This window comes from Cyphomyrmex costatus, unplaced genomic scaffold (genome assembly GCF_001594065.2).
Source record: "Cyphomyrmex costatus isolate MS0001 unplaced genomic scaffold, Ccosl1.0 scaffold223, whole genome shotgun sequence".
Taxonomy (NCBI): Eukaryota; Metazoa; Arthropoda; class Insecta; order Hymenoptera; family Formicidae; genus Cyphomyrmex; species Cyphomyrmex costatus.
Genome location: NW_017276291.1, coordinates 331,003 through 344,164, shown reverse-complemented (window position 1 = coordinate 344,164; position 13,162 = coordinate 331,003). Strand labels below are relative to the sequence as shown.

The window sequence follows — 13,162 nt, the reverse complement described above, 5'->3', positions numbered from 1 at the left end:
TGATTAAAAAGAGTTAAAAATGTTATAACATTTCAAAAAACTCTTGATACCAACAATTAAATTTAAAAATAAAAAAATGTTTCATTTGAAAAAAATCAATTTGATCTTAGTAGCGCCACCCAAGATCAAATTGATAAATCAGTAAATAGACATTCTCACAATTTTTATATGAAATGTTTTTCTCGGAAATATTTACTTTTCAAGATATTTAAAATGTTCAGGACTCTTTGTACACGCTATATATTTTATACTGATAAAGCGTTATTTTTATCTCAGCATTATTGAGAAAAATTATTTAAATAAAAGTCTGATTTTAAGAGGAAATTATAATGTTTATTGTTTTTTATTTGATGAATGATTCGAAGGTCATTTCAAGAATAACTTTATTTTCTTTTAAATAGGAACTTAAATATTTTATAATGGCATCATATTCTACGTAAGAAGCAGGTAATTTTTGTCTGAAATGTTTTTTTATTCTTACCTTCAATTTTCCGAGATATTTAACAAAATATTTTTGGAATTAAAGAAATGTCGATAACTAGCTTTTGAGGAAAAGTACAAGCAATACATTTTTTTAAGGGTGTTTATTCATTATTTGTACTTTGCATGAACATTTACTATTTCAAGCACGCAGTCAAAGTGCCTTTGCAACTAAGACTACGCTCCTTAATTCTTAAATACCTATCAAAAAAACCGAACAAAATAGTTCAAATAAGACTTAATAAATTCATTAGCTCAAAAGAAACATTTTTTATCTCTTGCATTTTTTCTTAAAAGCTGTTTATCGATATTTTTTTAATTCCAAAAATACTTTGTTAAATATTTCGGAAAATTGAAGGTGGGGATGAAAAAATGTTTTAGACAAAAATTACCTGTTTCTTCACATAGAATATATCATTATAAAAGACGTAGGTTCCTATTAAAAAAAACAAAGTTAACCTTGAAATGACCTTGAAACCGTCTACCAAATAAAAAACAAATCATAATATTTCCTTTTTGAAATCAGATAATTTTCGTCTGGACAATTTTTTTCATTAATGCCGTATGTTCAAGATAAAAATTTATAACGCTTTATTTTGAACATCCTGTATGGATGACGTATAAAAAAATCCTTTTCACTGTATTAACTTAATAAATATCAAAATCTATGTGTTTTTTTTTTAAATGGTGTACCTATGTATCACTTTTTATTTATAACCAATTGAAAAAAAAATGTTTTCAAAGTAGACTTTTACAAGTTGAATAAATGATGGAACATTCTTAATTTTATATGTTTAATTTTTTAGAATTTTAATTTGTAATCTACTTGCAAAAATGTGTTGTGCATAAAATTAATAAATTGCAATAAATCATTCTTTCGCGACATTTTTCCTAAGAAAGAATCTATTCCAAATTAATCAAAATATCTATCATTAAAACACATTTTGAAGTACTACTTTCTAAATCCTTAGAGCGAAGTCTCTCTTCAAAAGACTGATAATTAAGCCTAGTCTTTGAATAAAAATTGAAATATTTTTACCCTGGAAAAGGGGTGGAGAATTTTCTTACTTTTGAAGTAAAATTTTACTTGCTTGGGATGAGATTCATTCCAAAAGAATAAAAATTTTTCACTCTTTTTTACAGGTAAAAATATTTTCACTTTTATTGAAAGACTGACTCAATTTTCACTTGAAGAGATTTAGAGAGTATGTATAGATTACATACAGAAAGAACAGTTCCCATCTGACAGTTGCAGTTGTCGGGAGAGGAACTGCATTCGGTTAGCGAAAGAGATAGTGGTGGTGTAGGAAGCGGTGGTAGCGACGCGGCATCTCCTTTAACAGCCAGGTCACTAAGATTGGAACGAGTCGTTCAAGCATTGGCTCATAGTCAGGAAGAACTTAGAAGGTATATTTTCCATTTTGTTAAAAGGGAAATTTTTATTTCAAAACCAATTTATCTTGTATTCTTTACGCTAAATGAATTACTATATTCTTTTATATGTATAACGTAAATTATTTTCGATACTTTCGTAATCGCATATCACATAAAAAAAAGAAATTAAACTGTCAGAGGTTTTACCAAACATCTTATAATTATATATAACAAAAATTATTGTACAAATGTATATGATTTTTTAATGTGGGGAAACCTTAATTTTTTTTTAATTTTAATTATATTGTTTGCGTGACATAAGAACAAGGATATACTCAAACGCATGACAACTCCAGATAACCAATCAAAAATATATCCTAACTACGTCATCATTAAGTTGCAAATTCGAAGTTTATTTATTCAGTATACTATAACTTACGGCTTTTTGAATTATAGTATCTTGCAATACCTTTCAAAACATGATTTCTCGCCGTTAAATTTAAATTATAACTTATACTATCACATGTATCACGTATAATTTCAAAGAATAACGTATTACTTTTTTGTAAAGAAATACGCACAGTACATGATATTAATAATATTGTTAAGTTTCATACTCTCGCCACGGACGCAAAATTGTAAAAACATATGTATAAAAAATTTGTATAATGGAAGATGATTTTATATTTTTAATAACAATTAATACCTTTCATAAAAAACAATTTACATCATTTATTTGAAAAAATACATGATTGAATAAAAACTTTTTACAAAACAAAGAATATATATATATATTGTATATACAGCTCTCTATACAAAATTCTTATCTAATTTATTTTGAGGAATGAGCGATGAATCGCCGTGCTCACACTTTAATACATACATTAATACAAGTCACACTTGTGTCTCGGCAAGGGACAGCCATATTTTGTACTAGCCGAGCATTCCGAAAGTAATCGAATTTGCACGATTGTGACGCAAGCTGGCTGCAATAATATTGCGCATCCACGAGATGAGCGTATCCTTGTCTTTATATCATGATTATATGTCTAGAGATGAGATTAGCAACCAAAGTTAATTATTATCTCTTAAGTTAGTACTTTTCATTGTTTATGCTATCACAGACGTACCGGACAAAGTGGATTTCCGAGCGGTGGTTTCCCCACGTACAGGTTAATTAATGATACTAGTATTGCATGTAAATCTTATTATCATATGCCGCTGTGCACGACATTTGAATGACTCTTGTGGCCATGAAACGAACGACATTTTTTAAGTCAGCTCCGGCTGCGTTGATAATAATAATTTGTTCATTGTTCGAACAATGTTTCACTTATATGCCCATAGTATCGATTCTCGAGCACAGTGGTAGGGAAACGTTCAATTGTTCCAATAGGTACCTATAAATCCCAAAAGAGATTGATACTAGTTTGTTATCACATCTATTAAATTTTTGAACCTGCAGTTCATGACAAACAACTGATCTTAAGCAAATGAAAGAACTTACAGAACCGAAAAAATTGGATTTAATACATAAAACGCATTGATCTATTTTACGCGTAAAGTTCTTTTGCACGAACAGATTATAAAGATACGGATGGAAATTCGGCATAGAGAGTGAACGATAATGCTTAATATAATGGTGCAATATTTACCGCATTTTAAAGAACATTTGAAGACTTCGAGTTTATTTATAAAACATGTTTTAATTTATATTGCAGCAGTTTGTGTACTGCAGAATATGGCTTTTATTTTATTATACTTTCCGTTATTTTTTGTCTAAATTTTGGTAATCTTATTTTTATGCGACAAAAAATAGTTATAATTCAGTTATAATTTTCAGTATTTAAATACGCCACGGTGTACATCATAGAATTTCTTTTACATAAATTTATTTGTTAATACCGTTTCCAATTTATTTAGATGTATTTAAATATGCTTATGTTAATCTTGTAAATTTTATTTTAATATTGTTAATTATTTTTTAATTATTAGTTGAATATGCCATTTAAAAAATTGGACAGCATTATGTATGCATATGTATTGTATTATGTCAAAGTTATCATGTATAATTATATTACAATTTATATGAATTTATGAATTTTTTTTTATTAAGAGAATAATCAAGAAAAAGAAAAATTTTTTTTGTAAGTCATGATATATGGAAACTTGAAAATATGATCCTAAATGACACACGATTGTCACGATAAGATCAGATCGAGATAACATCATCTTGACTGAAATTCAACGAAAAATTTTAAGTATCAGTCAAGATAATGTCACATTGTAATAATCGTATGTTACTTAGGAGTCTTAGATGTTCCAAAATCAGCTGTCCTTATAATAAGAAATTCTTTAACGAATTAAAAATTGATTCTTCCTTATATTAGTAAAAATACCAAGCTATATGTCATCTCTCCCTTCTCTCTTTCTTCCCTTCTCCCTCTCCTTTTTTCCTCTTCTTCGCTCGTTTCTCCTTTCTCCCTCCACCTCTTTCTCTCATATAAGATACATCTCAATATTATTAAATATCCTTTTAAAAGCTGTTTCAAAATTTACTGTCAATACCGAAAATCTGTAGTTTACGTTATTATGCATTATAGATTTTTAGTACTAGCAGTAAATTTTGGAATAATTTCCGATTTGCAAGTAGAAAAAGATGTTTTTATGAAAAAATTTCAAAAATACATATAAATAATAAATACTTTTTTTTAGTTAATTTCTAATGGAATCTACTTCAAAAAAATTTTTAATTGAAATTTAGTCAACAATATATAACGTAAAAAATAGAAAGTCACAGTAATAATTTTATGAAGCTTTAGTAAATAAAATAAAGTTTAAATTAGTCAAACATTGGTTTTGAGATGAAGTGTGTTTAGGAATTACACCCAGATAACTCTGAGGTGTATTTTTGTTATAGTACATATATATCTAGCGTATACTATAGTATAGTCTAAAGCTATCTGAGCGTAATTCCTGAATACATTCTTATATTTCATATAAATAAAAAAAGATAGACATATGTATCCTATATAAATACTAAAAATACGAAATATTATTTAAAAACGTATATCTACATTACCGTTTATAAATTCGGGAATGCTTGCAATTTTCTCGCATTTTATAGAAACTTAAATATAATGATGAAACAAAATAGAGAAATTTTTAAAGAAGCATTTCGTAGATAGAAAATAGAATGTTAAACGAGCATTTGAATTTTATCCCAATAGTTTGTTCTCTTAAAGTACATATAAAATTGAAAATTAATGTTTTTTTTAAATATTTTTGTTATTTTTTGAGCCCTCTACTTAAATGGATCCTAATTAGACTAAATTTAATAGACAAGCATTTCGAAATAACCTTTTTAAGCTTTAAAATGCTTTCTAAAAAAAATTGCTATGAAAATATTTAAAAGTATTTTTGCAAAGATAATGAGTTTTTTATTATGTTAAGTTTTATTGTGTAAAAACTTAATTTTTATAAAATGTTCTTTAACTTTTAAACTAAAAAGTTTAGAGAATAAAGATGAAAGGAAGAAATATGTGCTTGATTCGTATAATTCAAAACTATTTTCGAATATTTCAAAATTTTTTATAAACTTTTTTTACTATTATAACATGTTTTATAAAATTATAAGTTAATCTTATATTATACAATGAAAAATTTGATATCTTGACGAAAAATCATTGTAACAAGTTCTTTCAAAGCACATTAAAGCTTAGAAAGTTTACTTTAAAGTGCTTATTGTTAAATTTTACTTGATGATGATTTATCAAAATAAAATGCTTTAAAAAATAAAAATATTGAAGTGTATCATACTTTCGAGACTTTCACAGGTGTTTTCCCCAGAAGTGCCAAAGGATTTACGGGTTATCACCGTATCTTGTTAATGCCAACCTTCCGTGAATCTTTTCGTTCACTTCATTAGTACGAGTGCACTGATTAAAGGAAAGAGCGATCTCTCATATTTTACTTCCGTTATGACTCATGTCTCTGTTTAAGTTATCTGAATATTTCTATATTTCCACAGAGCCTCTCTGTACTTCCTTAGAAAAAATAATGCCGTTGTAGCTATAATAGTTGTTTTATTAAATAATATTTGATGTTCTGACTCAATGTTGTGCTCTGCCAATACTGATTGTATGACATATTTCAGTCTGACATCCCGTTGATGGTCCTTCATGCGCACATTGATCGTTCTTCCGGTTTCACCAATGTATACTTTCCCGCAAGAGAAAGGTATTTATATGTATACTTCTGCAAAATTGAGTGGAAGAAGCCTTCGATTTTTAGGATTTTTCAAGATTTACCCGATCTTTCTTGGGTGCTTGAAAATGGTTTGGATATTGTGTTTTTTCAAAACCTGCCAATCCGGTCTGTTATTCCCTTTATATTTGGAACGATAGAAAGATTTCTCTTATTTAGCTCATGTGGTTGTTGTGTGTATAATTTTCTTGCTGTGTTTGCTGATTGTCCTGTTTATATCCTCTTTATTGTTCCATTGCTAGGTTTGTTTCAAGTAGTTCAGTTCTGTTTACAGGTGTTCTTTATCAGAAATACTTGATGCTCTGTGCACAAGTAATGCTGCTTGTTTTTGTGCTGGATGGTGGTATGATTCGGCATGTATCTATTATATCAGTTGATTTTTTATATATTTAATAACTCAGAGTATTGTCAGCCTTTTTTGTGACATCCAGGAAGGGAAATTGTTCATTCTCTTCTATGTCTATGGTAAAACGGATACTTGAATGTTGATTGTTGAGGAAGTTTGAGAATTTATAAAGTTCTTCAATATTGTATCTTCAGATACAATTATATAAACAATATATTTAATGTACCACAAGATGAATTAAATAAGAAACACCTTTCTATTCTCTCATATGTAAAAAGAACGACAGATCAGATTTTGAACAAACACAATATCCAAACCATTTTCAAGTCCCCAAGGAATCTCGAGCAAATCTTTAGAAATCCTAAAGATCGAAGGATTTCACTCAGTTTTACAGAAATATATAATATAAAGTACCTTGCTCTTGCGGAAAAGTATACATCAGTGAAATCAGAAGAACGATCAATGTTCGCATGAAGGGACATCAACGGGAAGTCAGAAATATGTCACAATCAGCATTAATTGAACATAGTACTGAATCAAGATATCAAATACTCTATTTGATAAAATGATTATTATAGCTACAACAGCATCGTATTTTCTAAGGAAATATAAATAGGTCCTAGAAAAATATGGAAACATCCAGATAACTTAAACTAAGACATGAGCTATAATGTAAGTAAAGTATGGAAGACCGGTCTTCCTTCTTTTTCTCTCCTAAATCATCTCTTATATATATTATTAACAAAGATTATATAAAGACATTGTATAAAAAAAAAACCGGTTCAATATTAGTGCATTCATTGCTCTGATGAGGTCAACGGTAAGGTTCTCTCTCTCCACAAAACGTTGGTATTAGCAACGGATCACAACACAGAAATAACTGTAAACACTTTGGTATCTCTATTTTTTAAATATATTTTTAAATGATTTCTTTTCACCGTAGTACTTAAGTTTTTGTGAAATATGAAAAAATTGCATGTTCCTGAATTTATGAACAGTAGTGTGTTGTATATAAAATGGAAAAGAAAAAATAATGGTCTTGCTTGAGCTAGAATGTAGTATCAATTAGTGTAGAAATAGAAACTAGATAAGCGCTCCATGCAGCAGGCATGGGCAGCATAACAACGGCGCACTCAATTCTGGAACTCCCCCTTCCCCATTGTCCTCACGCCACAGCAGCCAGGACAGTTTGCACAAAAATAACTTCTCCAGCGTTGGGCTGCCTATTGGACAATTAACAACATCGCATCTGCACATACAATCAACCATGAGCTCCGCCACGGCAGCTGCAGTCGCAGCTGCGCAAAAAAAGAAAGGCATTAAGAGTAGCCTCGGCAGATTTTTCAGCAAAAAGGAAAAGGTGAAAGATTTTTCCTCTTTTATTCCCAAATTACGACTTTAAATACGGAAGTCTGTGAGATTTCACGAGATACTGTTCTCATAAAGGTACTAATATACGTACAGGGTCTCAATAACTATTAGTCTCTGAAATATCTTTGAATTTATAATGTCCAGAGAAAAATAACCAAAATTGCATTATTTGAAGGGGGATATTACATGGCAATAATAATTGTTTTCCAATCTAGATGGAGGCACTTCGGAGATATCAAGATAAACATTGTTTTTTTTTTTAACGGAATTATATAAATTTTTTTACATAATATGATTCCTCTAATTCTTCATTAAAAATATTATATTAAGATAACAATAATCATATCACGTAACAAAATTTTTTATAAGATGTATTGCTTTATGTAGCTGTAAATATTGCCGATATATTATTTTTTTATAATATTTTAATAATATATAATTGTAATTTTAATCCCTTCATAATTATCATAAAATTTTTAATTAACTGAATATAAATTTAACAAGTATGTGTTATAAAGATTTATTAACATATATTTACTCCCCTAATTATTCTCTGTAGAAAGTTTTTTTTATCGTGAACTCTCACAAACTTTCGCTTGTACAAATATAAATTTTATTTTAAAAAAGAAATTTGACTGTAATAATTATTAAGCGTTTTGTTTATGTTAATGTTATTTATTATCTTATTGTTTTATTATTCAGATCAAAGGGAAAGATACAGCAATGGGGGATATATCAGGTATGGGAGGTGCAATTACACCAGCTGATTCAGACTATGGAGATAGTGTATGTGTGGCTGGCACACTTGGAAGTAAAAGCGATTTTGATCGAAGAAAAAAGAAGAGGTATTTATAATAAGATTATAATACTTTATAACTTCAACAGGTGTTAAGCCCTAAACACAGTGCGAGGTAACAGCGATAGGAATACTATAGAAATAAGCGATGTCGCCTCCTATTACATAATGTCACGAAAGAAATAAAAATGCTAACCAATCTGATCGCTTGTAAATTGTGTAGTATATTCTTCTAATCTGTTTTGAGATTATAGTATATATAAACAAAATAAAAAATCTGAACGCTGATTAGTAGGCTTTAAGACGACGGACACAGAATTCCAACTCGGAAATTTATCGCTATTACCTTATTCTGTTTCCCATATACATTGATATATCCATTTCCAAATAATGGATTCCTCTGTTTCTATCACTATCGCTATCGATGTTGCTTCGCATTGTGTTTAGGGCTTTATGAATTCTATTAAAGCTCTTGATTAGTTTTCGCGGTCACATTAAATCATGATTGCAGTAAAGGAAAAACATCAAAATCTGGACTTGTTTTCTTTTTACATCGTAATTATGTACATCCTCGGCTAAAAGTTTAGAAACACTTATAATTTTTCACACTTCATGAAAAATTAACTATCTCGGTGAAAAACAATCGTAGAGAAATTTTTGTCTGCATTTTGAAACGCAAAGATGAGACTTTAAATTTGCGCTTGAATCTTTTTATACAACAAAATTACATTAAAATAAAAAAAATTAATAACATGGTTAAAAAAATAAAGTATTGAAATGAAAAAAAATGCATTTTATAGGGAATGAACAATACATTCATGACTCTTGATCGAAATTTCAAGATAACGTTAATCGTCTTTATAAAAAAATGTCAAATATCGCAAAAAAAAACCATTTTTTAAGTTTTAAATCTCAATTATTTTGGAAATCTGAAATGCTAGAATTTTTTCGCTTGCGGCATCGTTTTCAGTATCCAAAAATCTATTAGACACATGTAGTCCGGTCCAAAATAATTTTTTGCTGTAAACTAATGTTACCGTAACACACAAGAGTAGTATTTAATATATTTTAAAATCTATTCTATCAATTGTACATTTTGTTTTATTGAAAGTAAACATTAATATAGTTTGCAAGAATTTTCTTTTTTCAATTTTTCACTTCTAACCGCGATCCAAGGCAGTTATATTGAATCGACAGAAGCCTTAAAATGTCTAAAGAAGTGAGGAAACTATATATTGTATTATAAGAAAGCCTTTATTTCAGAATAACAATTTCTCTTATTAGATCTCAAGCTGGTGTCTTTATGTTAGAAGACTTGTAGCGAACAGTAAGGGTGCGTTTCCATGAAAAAAGAAAAAGCAATAGTAAGAAAACACAGTGGAAACTTAATCAATCATAGGGAATCCGAGTACAAAAAAAGCGAAACGGAATCATTTTGATTAGTTAGCCTCCATCCCCCATCATAGTGAGATTGTTGAGTGGAATTTCCTTTCCACTTTTCTTTCTCCATAGGACGCACTCATATCATTCAAATATTATGATATTAAACTAAAATAAACTACATGATACCTACGTTACACATATTGCGACTGCGAGAAAAATAATTTATAAGTACTGCGATCTTTTATATACATTCAATATTTTAGTTTAATGTTTGGTAGCATGTTGGACTCCTCACGGCACGAGCTTTTAGCGGAAGCAATGAAAGCCGGAACGCCTTTCGCTTTATGGAATGGACCAACGGTAGTCGCATGGTTAGAACTCTGGGTGGGCATGCCGACATGGTATGTTGCTGCTTGCCGAGCAAATGTCAAAAGTGGTGCTATCATGAGTGCTCTTAGCGATACCGAAATTCAACGAGAGATTGGTATAAGGTACGCTGTAAAATTCCGTAAAATTATGTAAAAAAATAATTTCAATAAATATTAATTATAAAATTAATATCTTAATATTGATAATATATCATAATTGTAACAATAAGACCGTTTAATATAACATTACAATCATGTCTACAATTATTTTTTGTACTTTTGTGAAGCAATCCTTTGCACCGATTAAAACTGAGACTAGCCATTCAGGAGATGGTGTCGCTTACGAGTCCATCAGCACCGAAAACTTCTCGCACAACATTAGCATTTGGTGATATGAATCACGAGTGGATAGGTAACGTCTGGTTACCGAGTCTTGGACTGCCTCAATACCGATCCACTTTTATGGAGTGCCTTGTTGATGCTAGAATGCTTGATCATCTTACGAAAAAGGATCTTCGTGGTCAGCTAAGAATGGTTGATAGCTTTCATAGGTAAGTAAAAAATAAATCCTGAATAAGGCACTTACAAAGTCATTTTAAGTTTTAATTAGTATCATAACCTTGAAAAGTTTAATAAAATATTATTGCAAATTCGATAAACTTAATGTTTCATTAAATTTGACGAAATTTCAATAAATATGCATTAATCAAAAATAAAAAGAGAGCAAAAGGCTATTAGAGATCAGCGCTGTAAGTAATGTACATAAAGTTATTTAAAAAATTGACCTAAAAATAAATTATCTAACAAGACGAATAATTTCAGCCAATTTTAGAACCCTTTAGCGTAGAAAATTTAAAGTCGCTATGATTTACATTTTTGTGTAAAGAAAACTCATAGACTCCAGATCACTGACCGACCTCTAAATACGCTAAAATGTATTTTTCCATTTTTGTGATAATGCTGGATGATCTTAAAAAATTAAGACCTTAAAAGAATAACAATCATTTATAAAACCGATAAAATTAATTATACAGGACATAAAAAAAAATTTTTTTTGAAAAACAACTTAAACTAGAGTAGATGTTTCTTATAGATTTTAGATCGCTAAATTCGATTTAATAAGCCGTTTTGTGCTTCATCATGTCCAATTTTATAATTAATCAAGGCAAATGATAAATATCGAAAAAGGCCGAGAATTAATTTGTACACCTAATACATTTTGAGTGACTCAAATTTGATCTCTCCATGGTTGTCAAGGGGAATGTTTGAGCTTTAATTTGAGTTGCCGTTCATACGATGGTATTTTGTTGAATTATCGCTGTTCGAAAATATATATATTATAATTTTATGCTAAAAGGACTCCGCACAAAATCATAGGATTTTGGCCCTCAGTGAAATTTGCTAAAATTTAATATGTCATAATTCTTGACTGATTGATAAAAAGTGTCCATAGGCACAAAGTCTAAAAATGACTAGTATTTTTGTTGTAGCCATTAAAGTTTTATTTAATTAAAGGTTTTTATATAAACCTGATTTTGAGGCATTAATAAAATAAAACTGTAAATGGCTACAACAAAAAAACTCATTTGCAGACAAAAGTCATTTTCAGGTTTTGTGCCTATGGACATTTTTGATCAATGAGTCAAAAACTATAACATATTAAACTTTTAGCCAATTTCACCGAGGGCCAAAATCCTATGATTTTATACGGGATCTTTAGTGATCTGTTTTTTCTTGCCTATGAGTGTATTTATATTTCATAAAATATCTAAAAGATGTTTTTTAAGTATCTTAAACGATGTGCATGTTATCTGGAAAGTAATAAGTGACTATTCCAACCAAGGTGTTATCATTAACATTATAAAAATTTGCAACATTGTTACCAAATTATTATTACATCAAAGCAGCGACAGTAAAGTAATTCGTTACTTGTCATCTATATTATGATATTATCAATATATTATTACAGAACAAGTTTACAGTATGGTATTTCCTGCTTAAAACGACTAAATTATGATAGACAACAATTAGAGGAAAGAAGACGGATAGCAGAAGGTGCCAATATAGATGTACTCGTTTGGAGTAATGATCGTGTCATAAGATGGGTACAATCGATTGGTTTGAAGGTAGAATATTTTTCATTGTTCTGCTATTGACTGATTTTGTAGGAAAGGAATTAATATGCAACTTATAATTGCAGGAATATGGAAATAATCTCTTAGAATCGGGTGTGCATGGTGCGCTCATAGCCCTAGACGAAAGTTTTGATGCAAATAGTTTTGCATTAACTTTACAGATTCCTACACAAAATACACAGGTAAGTGCGACAAACAGAACTTTACACTTCTCTTGATTATATTGCAATGAGAACCTATAAGAATATAAGTATTATTTTTGCAGGCAAGACAATTATTAGAGATGGAATTTTCTAATCTGTTGTCAATAGCGACGGAAAGGCGTCTAGATGAGAATAGTATGAAATCCTGATCCATCTCATCAAGTCGGCTGTCTCATATTCAACCACATCATGTCTAGTCCAAAACCCCAGCTATTGCTATTATATATGCGCAAGTGTGTTATAAAAGTTGTAAAAGCTTTAAGTATCATGCTAGGAATATCTTCATATTGTTACGACAAATGTAACATTTGATAATATTGAGGTGTGTTTTGACATAAGTTGTTATGATAAGTTTATACGATACATTCGATACTTAAGGATTTATTTAATCGATTTTTATGCCGCATACACGCCATATGCATTATATACTTTTTATGGTG

At 29.4% G+C, this 13,162-nt stretch overlaps 1 protein-coding gene across 9 annotated transcripts in view; it reads left to right on the top strand.

The window, feature by feature from the left end:
- Positions 1 to 12,947, top strand: part of Liprin-alpha (PTPRF interacting protein alpha) — a 60,251-nt gene extending 47,304 nt beyond the window's left edge. For 6 of the 9 annotated variants that reach the window (XM_018539869.1, XM_018539872.1, XM_018539866.1 and 3 more), the window contains 9 exons: positions 1,730 to 1,887; positions 2,979 to 3,026; positions 7,574 to 7,826; positions 8,540 to 8,682; positions 10,295 to 10,507; positions 10,672 to 10,935; positions 12,354 to 12,510; positions 12,585 to 12,701; positions 12,785 to 12,947. In XM_018539869.1, the coding sequence (XP_018395371.1) occupies positions 1,730 to 1,887; positions 2,979 to 3,026; positions 7,574 to 7,826; positions 8,540 to 8,682; positions 10,295 to 10,507; positions 10,672 to 10,935; positions 12,354 to 12,510; positions 12,585 to 12,701; positions 12,785 to 12,871 (1,440 nt within the window). In that variant the 3' untranslated portion in view covers positions 12,872 to 12,947. The remainder of the gene's footprint in view (positions 1 to 1,729; positions 1,888 to 2,978; positions 3,027 to 7,573; positions 7,827 to 8,539; positions 8,683 to 10,294; positions 10,508 to 10,671; positions 10,936 to 12,353; positions 12,511 to 12,584; positions 12,702 to 12,784) is intronic. The other 3 variants (XM_018539871.1, XM_018539870.1, XM_018539867.1) reach the window with 3 other exon arrangements.
- The last annotated feature ends 215 nt before the right edge of the window (positions 12,948 to 13,162 follow it).